The 18,108-nt window shown below is 44.1% G+C and overlaps 1 protein-coding gene across 3 annotated transcripts in view; it reads right to left on the reverse strand.

Annotated features, from left to right (window-relative positions):
- The window catches only part of ANGPT1 (angiopoietin 1), a 1,129,183-nt gene that overhangs the window by 136,155 nt on the left and 974,920 nt on the right, over positions 1-18,108 (reverse strand). Inside the window, exon 8 of one of the 3 annotated variants that reach the window (XM_069621502.1) lies at positions 928-1,054. The exons of the other annotated variants lie outside the window; for them this stretch is intronic. Coding sequence (XP_069477603.1) covers positions 1,048-1,054 — 7 coding nt within the window. The 3' untranslated portion in view covers positions 928-1,047. Of the gene's footprint in view, positions 1-927; positions 1,055-18,108 lie in introns of those variants that run through there. 3 annotated transcript variants of the gene reach the window in all.

Genomic DNA, 18,108 nt, shown 5'->3' on the forward strand with positions numbered 1-18,108 from the left:
ACTGCTGCCTCTCAATGGCATACAGATTTGCAGGTACTCTGGACAAGTTGGTCACAGGCATTACTGGTGGGCTGTGTGGACTTTGTGGTGGCTCCATGTGTGATGTGGTATCGGCCATGTTGTGGTCATACTCCCCCTCTTCCTCTTCTGTCATAGGGACATGGGCCCTACCGTGATGTGTCAGTGGCTGCACTCCACATGATGGGGATGAAAGCGTGCTGGACCCTTAAGGTCTCTGACCCACTGCTGGCACTGCATTTTTGTGTAAAGGGTGGGAGAGGAGGCACTACTATAGTTAAATTAAGGGTTTAAACTTCTTCAAAAAAAGAGGAGATTCCATTTGTTGCTGTTGTACTATACTAAGACTTCAGGTGCACCAGGGCGAATGTCACGAGGCCACTCGGGACTGGTAAGGAAACTAGGAAAGAAGGCATGTATTGCTACGTGCCAGCCCTTAGTGCACTCCAAGGGGAATTGAATCTCAAATTCGTCAGTGTCGCAAGCAGGTGTAATTCCAGGTATAAATGTCTTATAATTTGTTAAGTTAGGACTTAGAGTGCTAAGGTGGGAGGAGTTGAGACAAGCGTCTAACCCCAAATTTCATGTTAATTTACATGCTTAGTTCAATTCAAAAATATGTAAATTCACAGCTCGAAACATGTCAATAAGACCAGTTTCTTAACACAAAGTTTTACAAAATTCAAAGAAAAAGAAAAAGAGAACCCTTTATGGGTTATTTTAATTAATTAGAATACACAATTCTTTGTAAGCATTTTTGATAAGCACAAAGTAGGATAAAGCATAGCGAGTTTACATCACACGCTTTGTTTTTGCAGAGTCTCAATTGTAGGACTTTTTTAACATATATTTGCAAAGTCCCTTTTTGATTATAACAGAGTGAAATAATAAAGTTCTTTGGTTTGAAGTCACCAATCCAAAATAGCATCAGGATTTTTCAGTGTATTGCCAACGCGTTTCAGACTTTACAACAGTCCATCTTCAGGGCCAATGATACTACTTGTTCCAAAAATATATATGTTCATGATTTCAATTCCTAAAGCAAAAAAATGTAGAGAGTTATTTAACTGAATCAATATTGGCAATTCCAACTATACAAATTACAAAAATTGCACTTGACACACTTCCTTTTTTAGTGCCGCTAGAACCTCTGCTTCCGGTCTTTGGACACACCCTGTAGGTGGGTTTGACTGCGCATAAACCACTGTGTGTGTGGCAAATTCCACCTCAAGAAGACTCTCTCAGAAAATACTTCTAGAGTAGATACAGAAAGAAGTGTAGCTTCAGTACATACTTCTTTGGAGATTCTGGATATACATTTAAACATCCTCTATAGGCTTGGTTCCTGTGGTAAACAACTTTGTGTTGTGGGGATGAGCAGTCCTCCATCCCACCCTCCTTAATTGACCGGTTATACCATATTTGCTTTACGAAGAAGGCAGCTCTATCCTTAACACTATCTCAAGTGCCAAGATAAGGTAAGCTCCTAAATTAGCTCTGTGGCATTGTAGGGGCTTCCCCTGTTGTTTCATTATGGATCTATCTCTCACCTCAGTGCACGATGCGCGTGTATTTCAGGAATCCTCAGATGTCCGGATCTCGAGTGGCTCTTTCCAGTCCGTAAGCTTGTAAATGTCTACTGTTTAAATGCCCATGCGCATGCGTCGAGCGGGTTGGGCCGCTTTCCATTCGCGCATGCGCATGGTGAGCGCTAAAGATATCTGAGTGCGCATGCACGGGCGAGTAACGTGAGTCCCGTGGGCGGGTCGCACCACCATTGCGCTGGCGCATGGTGAGTCAAATGGACCCCGGTTACCGCACGCTACTACCTAGCGCATGTGTATGTGTGTGTGTATTCCCAGCGTTCCAACAGGGGGAACCAGGGTGTGTTTATTCCCCAGAGCAACAGTGCATTACTGAAAGAAAAAATGTACTTTTTCAGGCCTTTGAGGAAAATTAAATTAAAAGTATTCTTCAATGACCTCGAAGAAGACCAAGACCCTAATGAAACATCTGAGTTCCTTGAGGTTAACCCGAAAAGTAATTTCAACCCTCAAGTCCAGAACCATGTTTTATCTACTTTTGAAAAAATGGTGCTTCAAGACCTCAAAAAACTTGAATTCAAGAGCAGGGGATATGGCAATTTCTCGACATGGGAGAAACAAGCCCTTAGAACTTATTGGACAATCAGACAATAATTTTCAAACCCTCAGATAAGGGAGGCACACTTGTCCAAATGGACAAAAGTGATTACTTGGAGGAACTTGAGAGGTAATTGACAGATACAGAAACTTACAGAGAAATAAACTTTGACCCTACCAACCAGATCATGACACTTATCGAGGAAACTCTCGATGAAGCAGAAGAGATGGGAGAAATCTCTGTGAAAACACATAAGTTTCTAAACGATAAACATCCGATCATGCCCGCCTCTTACATATTGCCCAAAATCCACAAAAGATTATTTAAACCACCCGGTCAACCAATCATTGCAGCAACAAACAGTATTTTAGAACCTCTAGCACAATATCTAGACCGGATCCTGCAACCGCTGATTCAGAACACAGAGACTTACCTGAAGGACACAACAAGCTTTCTACAGAAACTACAAGATGTCCAATTCATAGAGGGTCGTGACATCCTCTTCACTATGGACGTCACATCCCTCTACACTAATATTACCCATGAAACAGGTCTAGAGGCGGTGGAATGGATGTTGCTAAGAACAGCAGACTGCAAAGCAGACCGGGTGTTTGTTTTGACCTTATTGAAATTGGTCCTAATGAATAACTTTTTCAAGTTTGGAGAGCGCTACTTTTTGCAAACGTCAGGAACCAGCATGGGAGCCGCCATGGCACCATGCTATACCAACATATTCATGTTCTATTTGGAATATGAGAATGTTTTAACATCACCAAGATGGTCACGGCACTTATCACTCTATACACGATACATTGATGACATCTTCGGGATCTGGACAGGCCCAAAGGAGGAGCTGGAACAATTTTTTGTCATGATGGACCTGATGAACCCCAGAATTAAGTTTACAATATCCACTAGTGAGTCTAAAATACACTTCTTGGACGTTGAGGTTTACGTGAAAGAAGGGATATTGGAAACACGCATTTTTACAAAGCAGACAGACAGGAACAGCTAACTCCTAGCCATGAGCTTTCATCCACAAAGAACTCTGGACAGTGTACTGCTAAGTCAATTCTTACGGTACAGATGGAATATCTCAGAAACTGCAGAATTCTTTAGGCAGTCATCAGCTTTACAAACAAAATTCATTGAAAGGGGATATGACACAAATGTAATCTCTGGAATCAAAGAGAAAGTGAACTTGACCCCAAGGGAAACTCTCCTGACACCCAGATCTATCCAAGATCATCAAAAACTGGTATATGTGACAACATAGTCTAACCAGAGTAAGAGAATAAAAAGGATCATTCAGAAACACTGGCATATGTTACAAATGGATCCAAAATTACAACAACTCTTCCCGGAGATCTCGACATTCGCCGACAGGAATAATAAATCTCTACGCAACAGCCTGATCAGAGCAGACATAACTACCACGAGAACTGGAAAATCTACATTCAAGGGCACTGTCCCATGCCACAACTGCCAGCACTGTGGTAATATACTAAAAGGAAACACCATCAGTCACCCACATATAGGGAAAACCATCCCTCTTAAACATTCCTGCACATGTGACTCATCAAACGTCATCTATGGATTTAAGTGTCCCTGTGGCCTATTTTATGTAGGCATGACCACTAGAAAAGCTCAAACCCGGCGGTCAGAGCACAAATCCAACATTAGAACAAAGAGTCAGACATCACCTGTCGCAATACATTTTTCAGAAGCCAGACACTCCATAGCACAAATTAAATGTGTGATACTGGAACAGGTGAAACTCAGCCCTAGAGGTGGAGATGTTGTAAGAACTCTACACCAGAGGGAGATAACGTGGATTGATACCCTTGACTGTCTTAGCCCTAGAGGCATGAATGTAGAGTTTGATCTGATGTGTTATGTTTAATATATCAAAATGCGAAGTTGACTTTGATTTGAAACAAATCCTACCTTGCCTTTTGATGCCTGAGTTTATGGTGTAGATAGATCTTGACCTGAAGTTATATGGTGGCCTAAAAATGTACCTGAATCTCTTGAAGGATGTTGCCCAAACCTTGAATGTGGGACAGACCGTAAAAACAGTGTACACTTTAGATTGTGAGCCTGCATGATGGGAGAGACCAATGTGTAATGTACAATCAGCAATACTCAACTCTGTAATGTACAATCAGCAATACTCAGCTATAGTTGGTAGCGCATCAAAAGGGCAAGACAGGAGAGATATTTGCCAAATCAGACCACAATATACCTCATAAGAGTCAGCGAGCCTTACAGCCTTTCATGTGCATGGTATGTACAGTGAATGATGCAACCTCTTAGAGGTCACAGTGGAGGGACGTAGTGTAGTGCCGCATGGGAACCACAGCATGGGACAGGTGGGGACTCAAGCAGACTCAGGTCTGCGTTACTCCCCACTCACCCGGCAGTGGCCCAGCGACACAAACCCTTGCTAAAAATTAGAACCTTCCATACCAATAACAATCAGAATCAATACCCTGGCCCTTCATTTAAATTCAAGTAGACAAGATGTAGGATAAACAAGCACTACATTCCTGTACACCTATTTTCACTTTAGGGCCACACAGAGGTTATGCATAGAGCTATAGGATTACTACATAAACTTACATCTCTATGTACAGCACTTTAAGTTGTACAAAAACGCACACAGAATAAACACACACTGGTTCCCCCTGTTGGAAGATCTGAGGATTCCTGAAATATACGCGCATCGTGCACAGAGGTGAGAGATAGATCCATATTGAAACAACAGGGGAAGCCCCTACACTGCCACAGAGCTAATCTAGGAGCTTACCTTATCTTGGCACTTGAGATAGCGTGAAGGATAGAGCTACCTTCTTCGTACAGCAAATATGGTATAACCGGTCAACTAAGGAGGGTGGGATGGAGGACTCTGCTCATCCCCGCAACACAAAGTTGTTTACCATAGGAACCAAGCCTATAGAGGATGTTTACATGTATATCCAGAATCTCCAAAGAAGCATTTACTGAAGGTACACTTCTTTCTGTTTCTACTCTAGAAGTTTTTTCTGAGAGAGTCTTCTTGAGGTGGAATTTCCCACACACACAGTGGTTTATGCACAGTCAAACCCACCTACATCGTGTGTCCAAAGACCGGAAGCAGAGGTTCTAGCAGCACTAAAAAAGGAGGTGCGTCAAGTGTAATTTTTGTAATTTGTATAGTTGGAATTGCCAATATTGAGTCAGTTAAATAACACTAATAGCAGAATACTATCTACATTTTTTTGCTTTAGGAATTGAAATCATGAACATGTATATTTTTGGAACAAGTAGTATCCTTGGCCCTGAAGATGGACTGTTGTAAAGTCCGAAACGCGTTGGCAATACACTCAAAAATCCTGATGCTATTTTGGATTGGTGACTTCAAACCAAAGAACTTTAATATTTCACTCTGTTATAATCAGAAAAGGACTTTGCAAATATATGTTAAAAAAGTTGTACAATTGGGATTCTGTAAAAACAAAGCGTGTGATGTGAACTTTATCCTACTTTGTGCTTATCAAAAATGCTTACAAAGAATTGTGTAATCTAATTAATTAAAATAACCCGTAGAGGGTTCTCTTTTTCTTTTTCTTTGAATTTTTTAAAACTTTGTGTTAAGAAACTGTTCTTATTGACATGTTTTCGAGCTGTGAATTTCCATATTTTTGAATTGCACTAAGCGTGTAACGCACAACATTTTGGTAAATTAACAGGAAATTTGGGGTTAGACGCTTGTCTCAACTCCCCCACCTTAGCACTCTAAGTCCTAACTTAAGAAATGATAAGACATTTATACCTGGAATGGCAAGCAGTGGGGCTCCCATCAGACCCCACCTGCTTGCGACACTGACGAATTTGGGATTCAATTCCCTTTGGAGTGCACTAATGGCCAGCACGTAGCAATACATGCCTTCTTTCCTACTGCATTGGTGTGTGCCACTACAGGCGGTGGCTGCGGCATGGCACTAGAGGCTGCAGTGACAGCTGTGTTCATTGCATGGCTGCTGGAGGGGCCACTGACCACTCACTACCGCGGTGACTGTGTCCCCCTCTTGTGTCTTGCTGGTGGGTGCACAGAGGTGGTAGGAGGTGGTGGTGGAGGTGGTGGGGAAGTGGATGCTGGTGGTGGTGTTGTAGTCTTGCCCTGCTGTATACTCCTGCTGGTGAGAGATTTGGCCTGTGCAGGGGTGGGGGCAGATGATGTGCCTGCATTTTAGGTTCTGGTCTCTTCACTGTTGGTGGACTGTGTACCTGTTGGGAATTAAATACCATGCTGTTAGTCATCTAGCAGACAGGTCTGTGGGCTTGCATTACACTCATGTGACATTGTATGTGTCCCAGAGATGCACATTTCATGTTAATGGCTTGGGTGGTATTGCTCAATTAGTGTTCCTACTTGTAAGTGCTGGTAGTGCCTGCTGATGATGTACACGGTGCATGCATGTGCACATTGCCTGTTGGCCTGTCGAGGTGGGATTTCTTCATGGGTGTGGTGGGGCATCACTTTCTGACATGGTGCTTCTCATGTGCCAGTGTCGGCATGCATGTTTCAGCTACAATGCATGTGTATTGGTACGTTAACCTGCATATCCTGGCACATGTATGTGCTCACTGTCCATTTGCTGTGGCTGCCATGTGTTAAACCATTTCCAGAGCCAATTATGTAGATATATGTTGCGAGACGCATGTATTTGGTAACTACATGTACATGGTGTCATTTGTACTCACCATCATCACCTTTAGTCCCTGCTCCAACCTCCACGCTCCCTATCTCCTCGATGCCCTCCATGTGGAGGATGGAGCTGGCTGTCTCCTCCCAGGGTATTAGGTGGAGGGGTGCCACCGTGCTTCCTCCTATGTCAGTGATCTCCCTCCTTTGTTTGGAGATGAGGCTGGAGACTTTCGCCTTCAGGTCATCCCAGCACTTCCGGCAGTCACTGACAGTATGGGGTACAGTTCCCACTGCCGTAACTCTTGCCATGATTTCTGCCCATATGGCAGTCTTTTGCTAGCCACTGGTTTTTCTGTGCCTGTTGCAAAATAGTGCTTTGGTATGCTTCACAGCTGCATCTGCCAATGCAGTTAGATCTGCCTCACTAAATGTGGGCTTGCAGTGCTGGAGAACTGGCAGACGGGCCTTCTTCTGTTGTGCCATGCTATTGCCTCAACTTTGGGGACTGGATGCTAGCTGGAAATGGGTGATTTGGTGGTGTAATGAGTTATTCAAGATGGCTCCAGTTTTTGCAGTGATGCTATTTCCGGTGCCAGTAATATTGGCAGATTTGGTGACAGAAACAGTATTACCAGCGAAAATCACTGGTAAAACCGGCCTACGACTGTTGATGCCAGTAATACAGATCTGCTGGTATTACCTTTTCCGGTGAGCGTTATGCCACGCCCGATGACTCATAATACGGTGGTATTTCCACCAGTCACCCCACCTGTAACGGTAACACTTCCGGACCGGTATTACCACCATTTTACCGGCAAACTCGTAATGAGCCCATTAAGTCCACTAATGTGTCCACTTACTGAAAAGTGGAACAATATTTTAAGATTATTTTTATACATTGAGCAAATACATGGTTTTACACTGAAATCTGTTCAGCGGAGGGACAACCATACAACCACAGCGTTTCTGCAGAATTGCCATAGAGTCACAAAGCTGCCATTTCTGCAGATTGTGAATCCTGGCAAAATCGGAGCACTGGCCAATCATTCAGATATTATAGAAAACGTGAAGCATCTAATTAATAGTTGTTTGCCTCAGGGTGTGGTGCCTAATGGTTGCTAAAACACGTTGTATTATATCATACCTGACCGTATGTTGTGTAACTTTACAAGAGAAAGGCGAGACGGGTGCATGGACATTACAACACACATGAAATACACCATTAATGCATTCATCTGGTTTCCAAATGGTGTTCTTGTTGGACACAGAGATGGAGACAAAAAGACCCCACTCTTCCCAGAGCCGTTCCATCGAAAGCCAGGCCACTTTCTAGTGCTTTGCGATTTAAAGGGCTCCATCGCTTCTTTATTGGGGTGGATTGATGGATTATTGTTTTGTTGCACTTGGCATGATGTTGCATTCCTTGGCAGATGATTCCACAATCTTGGGATTGTGAAGCTCCTGCATGATGGTCTGTGTCACAGACCTTTTACAATGTGAACCAGACCTCTCGCTACTCAGAAATGGCAGAGCGTGGACCACCTGATGCCGTTGGCAGATTGTGTCACAGTTTCTGTCAGCATTGGCGTGAAAGGTTCCCGAAAGGGTGAATGCCCCTGGTCTTGGGCACCTCCTTGTTCTCATGGCCTCTCTTGTTCTTCCTACTCACCACCACTCGTTAACTTCCTCCCTTGCCTCCTTGACGCTCTACAACATGCTGGACCTCTTCTCCTCCCCCTTATCCTTTCACTCCTACAGCTTATCACATGCACTGTTCAATGGGTATTTTTTCCATTGTCTCCTTCCTCCAGTCACAGGAACTCCTCTACCTCTTTAATGCATTTCCTCCACAGACTCTCCTCTTCCTCTTGTGGTACCTTCTTCCTTCCCTAAGAGCTATTCCTCTCATTTGCCCCCTTCTCCTTACCTACTGTCTGACTCCACCCCTCCTGATTGACCTCTTTCAATCCCCTTTCTGTCGTCCTGTTCCCCCCTCATCATTCATGTGCTGCTCCACCAACTCCTATTTCCCTTCTTATGCTCCCCCTGTCTTACTCAATATGCCCCACTAACCCCTGGTTCAGAAAAACCTCCTCTTCTCTCTTCCTCTTCTTCTGCTCCCATTCCTTATCCTTGTTCTGCTCTGCCACCCCGTTCACTCATCCCACCTGCTCACCTGCCACCTGCCACTTGCACTGCTCTGTAACCTTCTTTACACACTGATTTGCAACCTCTATATACTGGAACCTCTCACTCCCACAGTACCTGCTGCACCAAGCGGGCGTGTGTATGTATGTGGGTCCACCCAGGGGCTACATAATAGAGCAACATAAATCCATCTGTGTTGCTGTCTAAGCTAAGCACAGGGATTGTTTCTCAGTGTTTGAATTTGGCATTAATGATGACTACGGGTTGGCTTTAGGTCTAGGTGCATTAAGACGGTCTGCCACTTGGGGATTTTGTTTGGTGTTGTGGCTGCTGTCGTTTGGTCCTGCTCTGTGTCCATTGGAGGTCAGGCTGCACTGTGGTTGTTCTGCACTGGGGTCCATGAGCCATGAAGCTACTGGTACACGGACGTTAGTGTGGATGGTGCTGACAGCTTGACACCTCCATTTAGTAAACCATTACATTATATCATGGTTTGAATGTCCATGGGGACATTCACTTGTGCATAAGATGCCCCTCCAACCCTTTTTCCAACACAGTCTCTCTAGTAAAACAATGTTTCCCATGGCACAAAAACAGAAAGATAATCATTCACAAGAATTGCACTACCACATTGGTAGGCATGCTGGGGACAGTACCACAAATCAGTTTCATGGGACGGTGAATGTGTCCCACAAAATGAATAAGTGGGTCCTTCAATTTCAAATAGCAGTTGGCGGGCTCAAGTCCCAACATCTCGCAATCTCACGGTCTACCCTAAAACATGGGACTTTTTCACAGCTCACCCATCCACTGCACTGGATGGGTCTCTTTTTATCTGGAGTGGAGTGTACTTTAAAAATGGATGCTATGTTTATTGTGGGTTTTCACTGGGATAGCCAGGTACACTCTATGGACTGAGTTGACCCCCGTACTGCAGAGGGACCATCGGCCTAAGTATGTCCCCTAGCAGCTTCATTCGGGGGACCTCTTTAACAGTGTGCCTCCACCATAAAACAGCAAACATTAAATGTTTCCACCAGCTGCATTTGCGTACTGTACCAATGTGCACTGGACACAGTTTGCAAAACTGTGGTACAGAACAAGCAGAAACAGCCTTCCTGAATTGGAGCAAAGCATAATAACCGTATGAAATGCTTCCTTTTAAAAATAACCAATTTTAATATTATTAAATATTGGAAACGAATCTATTGTGCACTTGAACCATAATGCATGATCACCCACCCATTACAATTAATCAGTTGGAGGGTGCTGTCAAAGTGTGTCATGCACAAGCCAAATTCATCCTTCACCACACGGGCACGAATAATAAAATTAAAAAATAAAACATATAACCACAATCAAATTCCATTCCTCTTTTTTAGATTGATCACAATGACTTTTTTTTTATTTTTTTTTTTAAGAAATTGTCCATTCGGCTGTTTCACATTCCGTTTTTGAAACAGCTCCAGCGTTTCTGACCTAATGGTTTTCCCCAGTCTGCCGAAAAGTAACAACGCAGCTGGAAGCGAGTGAGCTTCCAGCTGCCAACAGGCGAGATCCTAATGAGTACCAGATCCAGCTAAATAGTTAGGGTTCAGCACCAGATTGCTTGGATTTATACGAGGATGCGGATCAAGAGATATGCTGTTTCCTTTGGGAAAACTCCCAACGGGGGTGCGGGTAGGAGACCTGAGAAATCTCTTGAATCCTTTTCAGAAACTTTGCATTATCTCTGAACTTTTCATCTTTAATAGCTGCAAACAGACGGTATTTAGAGTGCACTTTCTTAAAAAACACGCACACACACATCCTGTGTTCTACAAATTGAAAAACATTGAATTGTTGAGATAAGAATGCCCCAAGGATCTGAAGAAAATGTTCTTGCAAAGTGAGTGGCCCTATGCAAGTGGGGTGGGGGTACTTTTACTGTTGGGAAGGACAGAGTGGCTTGTGAAAAGGTACCTGCCCTCACTGACGTTACTCTAAGCAGATGTCCCCAGAAAGCAGCAAACAAACACATGTTGACTTCAGATTCATTCAGAAGGACAAATCCTTTCCAAACCAGCTCAAGTGCTCTTTGATGTTCAATGAATTGTAAGAACATGTCAGCATTGCGGCCAGGTTTTCATGTGCTATTGTTCATGTAAGCTTCTCAATTATGCTTCTGAAAACTCAAAACTGCATACAGATATTTATGATAACAGAGAGAGGATACCATGTTCATATCTGTTTAAAAAAATATATATATTTCCCTTAGCCACGCTTGGTTGTTGTAGGTTCGCATTGAACAATACACAAGTGCCAACGTGAGTTATGTGGCACTAGGACCCCTGTAAAAAATACAGACTGCCGAGCATGTGCCAACTCCCTGGGAGTCGTGCTCAGTGACTGTCATTCGTTTTTATGGTCCACCCCAAGCTCTGCGCTGGTGCCAGGCTGGACAGGCCAACGAGCTTGTTCACTTATTCGCGAGAAATAGGGGTTGTGCCCTCTAACAGCTGGCTACTTAGTTCCTATGGGCACGTCTTTGCTAAGCTTTTAGTGTCAATTATTGCGGGCATTTGTACCCCAACCTTTCTCCGTGCATCGTTTTGAGAGAGCCAAGTGCAGTGTGAATGTGTTGGTATTTTGCATTTGACAACATCTGCTACTACGTGATTACCTTTCAATAAAAAATAAACCTGCTGCTTGTGGCAGAAATGATGCCAAATGCATGTGTGCATTTCTTTTTGAATTGCACAGTAGTCTAGAATTACTATTGCTGCTTAATGACGTGAAGGTAACTCTTTTGAGTGAGATGCTACATGTCGGTGTCCTTGCCATGTCGTGGTCGTGGCATGCTGCCAAGCAGATCGTCTGCAACGTTATCAGTACTTTCCCGTGTTTCACCATATCTGGAACACTATACTGTAGACTCGTTCATTTTATAAACACTTTGTTAAGTTCATTACAATTCCTCCCATTGTAGATGCAGGACAGACTTTCAAGTGATTTGAATGTTGTGTGTTGCAACGCTGAGAGACAAGCCATTTCTTTGACCTGCATAGAGTACTAATTAGCGATTAACTAACACTCCAGTAGCCCTGATTTACAAAGCATTTTCCAATGGGAAGTTCCCATTCAAAAACGCCTTTGCCAATGAGGCCCCAGTGTCTGTAGCAGTCGAAATGACAAGCACTACACTTCACAGTAAAATATTTGACTAAGAAGCAAAATGCCATTTTACTGAAAAGTTGGACATGTCTTGGCACATCATTTCTCACTGGAAGAGTGCTGCAGGTACTCAGACGAGAACGTGTTAAACAGGTGTGGCTGGCTTTAGAAAACACATCCTTCCTATCAATTTCGAGCACTCTTCATCCTACTTTGAGATAAAATAACTGACAAACTTTAGCCTCCCGAAAGCAATTATTCGGTTTACTTAAACTAGTAGACTGTGAGGGACGTTTTCTGTTTAGCATCCGACCATTCATCACACTAGGTTCTTTAGTGCTTTAATACCATGGGGTTCCATACCTGCCTAACCTCCGGAATTTTTCCGGATACTCCGGAATTTGAGGAACTTCTCTGGGTCTCCGGAAAAGACCCTGCAATCTCAGGAATTTTGTCAGTCTTTCCGGGTCCCGTCATATTCTCCACCCGATTGGCTGCCACCGGTAGCCAATCGGGTGGAGAAGTGGGCGGGACCCGGAAACGGCGCAAAATGTTCGTGCCCACTTTGGCTCAATGTGACCACTGTAATAATGCTGCTTACAATCCATGTCACTGGATAGAAAGCAACATTATTTTGGCTACGGCGCCACCTTCATTTTGCTTACTAGTTTTGAATGAATGAATGATTTTCAGTGCTATTGAAAGCAAAATGAAGGCGGCGCCGCAGCCGAAATAATGCTGCTTTCAATCCATGTTATTGGATTGAAAGCAGCATTATTTCGGCTGCGCACCCGCCTTCATTTTGCTTACCATAGCATTGAATGAATTAATGATTTTCAGTTCTATAGAAAGCAAAATGAAGGCGGAGAACATTTTTCTAATGACAACAACCGAATTTACCTTTTTGACAGGTGGCTGGGGCATGTGGGCGGAGCCATGTGCAAATGGGCAGAGTCTCGTGTGGCTGTGGGCAAGGCATGCATATCAGGAATTTTCATTTTCAAATGTAGGCAGGTATGTGGGTTTCTCAGCACTATATAGTACCGTAAACATAGACAATAAACATGAAGAGCAGAGCCACACGACTTTATGGGACCAGATGTGCCAACAACTATGTTATGGACACAAACGGACAGGTGATTTCATACAATTTCACCCTGTCTCTAGAATAACCTCCCAAAAGTCATAAGGTTCACCCCCAACCTGATGTTTTTCAGGGCAAAACTCAAGATCCATCTCTTTTAATAAGAGACCAACGAGAAATCAGCGCTGCAATCCGACAAATGAGCCAATTAGTTATTATTTATGGAGGAAGCGCTCTACAAGTGAATAAATATACACTAATGTGGAGAGATATAGCAATATCTAAGTATAAACACATTTTTGAAAATCTCACTCCTAAAAACACTATGGCTTCTCATCAACTATTTATGCAACAAACCCCATTAAAATCCCTTCAAAGGCTGAGTCTTTATGTTGCCTTTTTAACTAAACTCAAAGTGAGAGGGGATTGGAACCCCATGGCCATTAACTTATTATTGTATGCTTTTGAATTTGCAGGTTACACGCCAAATGTTGGAAGCAGGATTTTCACTATTGCTAATTACACCCAGGTCTCCCTAGCTGTTCTTCCCCCATCCTATGTATAAGTGTACTGACTGAGCTGTGTTTTACAGCCTACTCCTTGGCAGCCCCAACCGTTAACAGATTTCTTATAGCATGTAGACAGGATTTACAAACATCTTAAGGCCCAATTCGTAGAATTATTTGTGGTGAAAATGGCGAACTTGAGTGGGAAACTCTGTGCATAATACTGTTCGTCGATTCATGGAATCAAATGTGCAGGCTATTCCTTGGACGTGTGTGGATTTCGCGCAGGCTTGGCACCTCTTTGCGACCGGCTGAGTGCCTTGCATGAGACTCCACACAGAGCGTGAGCAAGGTCTCCGCAGAGGGTGGAGTAGGGGGCAGAACACAGAAAATGAGGAATTACAAGGGAAAAACTGGCGTTATAAGAGATGGGCCGCAAGCAGTCCATAGCGTGCCCACAAATGCACAGACCAAAGCGTATTCATGGATGTGACTGTGCAACCTCTCGCTTGCAAAATGCCCATGCAAATCCTCTATCTCTCTGCCATGCAAAGGTATAACTCTGAAAATCTGCATGCAAACCCCGGTAAACCGGCCCAGCACCCCACTACGTAAGGACACTTGGGCATAGGATTGGCAGCACGGAATTGAGTTTGCATGTCGGATTTAAGGGTGCATGCACAGAGACAGGGTTCCAATCAGAATTGGGGGTGTGCGTACACTGTGTAGTGGGGTGCGTGTCTGGTTTACAGGCGTTTGCATGCATATTTTCAGAGTACAAGGCAGTAGCCGAAGTGGGCGGGAGAGGCTCGGAGCGGTTCTCCTCTACTTTTTTTAAATTAAGTTTTACTGTTCCTATACTTTTATTCTAGAAATAAACAGTTCGGGAATGGTTTCATTTTAAAACAAAAGTGTAGGAAGAAGTTGAAACGTTCATTGTAGTGCACTACACTGAACGTTCCCTTGAACAGCAGGCACATTTGTTTTTAGGTTTGTATGGAACATGGCATGGCGATGGGGTTTGTGGCGAGTGGGGACCGGTCAGCAGGGATCGTAGTTCCACTACTTCCTTTCATGCACTTTGACCACTGGTACAAGGAAAGGCAGGTGATCGAAGGAGAAGGGCAGGAAACTGGCAGAAGGAAGGGATTATGAAGTAACAAGAGTAGAAAAATATACATCTTGCTACAGAACACAAAAGCATTACGATATGACTTTCTGGGCGAATCCAACATGTTTATCGTATTACGTTCACCATCTTGGAAAGCGTAATGATGCCGCTTAGGCCAATTGACAACTAGGTCACTAACTCTGCCTCTTCAAAATAGCATAGCGGGCCCATTACGAGTAGTGAATGTGAGATGAAACTGAGTGAGCATAAGATTGAGAGAGGGACGTCCTGAACCATAAAGAGGGTGGAGGTGTACAAGCATCTAGCTAAACATCACAATGTTAGTGAGGAGTGACTGATTGAAGAGGGAAGAACGGGAGTGGCCAGATTCCTCTAGAAATGAGAATGTGGTGAGCCTAGGAGCTTGAGAGAGGCAGGTGGAGATAGAATATGGAAAACCTCTGGGCCCAATCCAGCTACCAGCTTCTTGGTGGAAGGTCTACATTTGTGTTCAGTAACTATAGTAGTCCAACTTCTCCTGCCCATGCCTAACAATCAGGCACACATGGGGCCCTGGGAACCCCGAAAGAGGATGTTTGCAATAGAGGAAGAGAAGCAGAGGACCATAGTCAGTGAAACAACTAGATAAGAATCAAATGTGAGGGATACATGAACCCTTGGCGCTGTCAGTGACAGTGAACCGACTTTGCTAGGGAGAGAACTTGTACTGAGAATTGCAACCTAAAAGGCTCAAAGGTCCTGATTCACAGAGCATTTTTCAAGGGGATTGCGCCATTATAAAACACTTCTGTACATCATGCCTAATGTCTTGCAAGCGCAGCAAAGCCTGTGAGCTTTTACATTGCATTGTGTTTGATGTGGTGAGATCTTGTCATTAGACCTCATAATCCCTCATTGAAATATAATTTATTGTGGCTGCCTCACATTGATCCTTCTTTGCCTCATTTCAGACATTAAGTAAACAATCCTAGCAACAAATGCATATGAGCAAAAAAGTAACACTTGCCTCGAAAAACGAGTGCCCTTGGGTTCTGGATTCACATCCTCCACTGTTTATTTTGAATTACCCTTTTTCTTATTATTTTATGTCGTTGGAACCACTTGTCAACCAATCAATGCAACCTTTCAGATGGAAAATAAGAGAATGAACCATAGGTGCGTTTGAGCAACAAGGAACGTCACGGCTAGCTGGCTGAAGTAATGTGCTGTAGTTTGCGTAATGATGAGGTAGATATACATTTAAATACATTTCAAACATCAATTACACCCCTTGGCATGTAAGCTTCTCCACATGCAGAGAAATACAATGGGCCTCATTACAACGAGGGCGGCCGCGGAATGCACAGTGCCGGTAAGGGACCGGCACCGTTCATTCCGGGCCGCCCCATTACGAGGTCTGCAGCGAGTCCCGCTCTGGACGCCTGGCCAGACCAGCCTGTGCAGAGCTGGACCCGCTAGCAATCCAGGATGCTAACAGCGGGCCCGTCATTAACAGGCTCTTTGTTAGCATCCTCCCCATTCCCATTGAGTCCTATGGGTGCTCAAATGGGAATGGGGATGTACCGGGTCCGGGTCCTGAGAATGGGAATTACTGGGCCCGCTAAAGTCGGCATGGCCCGATATTTCGCTATTTATGGGACCCGGACCCATTACCCGGTTTGGGGGTAGCCATGCCGCTAAAAATGGCATGGCTACCTCCAAACTCCTAATGAGGCTCGATGTCTTATGTGGTTTTAAGTGGTTCTGAAAAGAGGTATTGTCTTTGCAGTACCTTTAGGAACTAACCTGTCTGGGGCTTGCAATGTGGAGGATCTTCGTTTGTCCTAAATGACGAGGATAGGGTTAATCAACCTGCACCCATTAATATTGTGCCTTCAGACCTACAGGCGCCAAGATGGATGCCATGATGGGCACGTTCCAATCACCCTATCAGTGCCCCATAATTTGGCAATGAGGAGTATGAGATGTGCCAATCGCAGTTGTGTCCACCAGCCACCAGGACATAGCTGACCACCATGCGGTCCACTTTCATCAAGGAGCTGCAGGCCACAGATGGTGAGGGTGCTGCCACCTTGTTAGCTCCTTAAGCAGTTCCAGAGAGACCTGCCATCCATTTGTTGAGGAACTTGATTAACTACAGAACAGCCTCCAGTGCACTGCTAGGTTGAAAACGCACATGTTCAAGCCGCATCCTACAGACAACATGACAGAAGCAAACCACATTGCTTTTGCCCTGAAAGGATATGGTGCATTAATGGTGATGGTGTCTAGCCACAGGTCCAGGCCAAGCATGGCATCGGTCATACCACGACTTCTGTCAACCCAGCTAACAGACCGGCAAGGGCAAAATATGGTGGATGCTGTGGCTCACCAAATATGCATTTTCTCTGCTAAAGCAATCTACTAGTCCACTAGTGACATGGCATCTTCTCTTGGGCATTTGTTGCCAGCTGGGCTTAGGGTGCATTTTACATGCTGCAGAAAATCTAGTCAAAATTCAAGATCATACGCTTTGTTGCATTTGATCTGTGTGGCGTGTTTCTTTTCAGAGACCTTGCTTTCCAAGGAGCCAATTGTTTTGTGTGCAAATGTCACAGTTGACAATGATTGTCCCCTATCATTCGGAATCATGGTGAATGCAGTAAAATCCCTCTCCCACTATGTTCACATGTCCACTAGTGCAGAGGCAGCGGGGGCAGTGTTTGAACATGTCCTGCTCGCATCCCAGTTGAATAGTTGATGATTTCCATCTGTATGCCTTTCCATCTGCAGCCTCCTTCTCCACCGGTCACCCATTTCGGATATGTCATCCTGATGAAATGTGCTGACCTTTTCTACTTTGTTAAGTGATTTGATTGGTGTGAAACATCTTACTTGATTTGGTTGTGTCTTGACTTGCACGCTTTCCTGGACAATGTTTTTGGAGCAAACAGTGAAGGACAATTTGTGTTGCAAATACTTTTCTCAACTTTTGGGAATACGGTGTCTGAAGCATCCTTTGCCACCTTCAGTGGAAACTCCCAACATGCACTCATTAATTGGCTAATTTGCATGGTTTATGCCCACTTTCAGAGTCCCTTGCCCTCATTGTGTACATGTTCTGTATGCACATTTTTAGAACACTGTACATCTTTGTCGTATGGCTTTACTGCACATCTCAGATTTACACAATAAGAACGTTTTTAGAATCGATCCGTGCATCTAACTATATGTTTAACAAAGAGACAAAGGGGAA

This window comes from Ambystoma mexicanum, chromosome 5q (genome assembly GCF_040938575.1).
Source record: "Ambystoma mexicanum isolate Mex_15411 chromosome 5q, UKY_AmexF1_1, whole genome shotgun sequence".
Classification (NCBI taxonomy): domain Eukaryota; kingdom Metazoa; phylum Chordata; class Amphibia; order Caudata; family Ambystomatidae; genus Ambystoma; species Ambystoma mexicanum.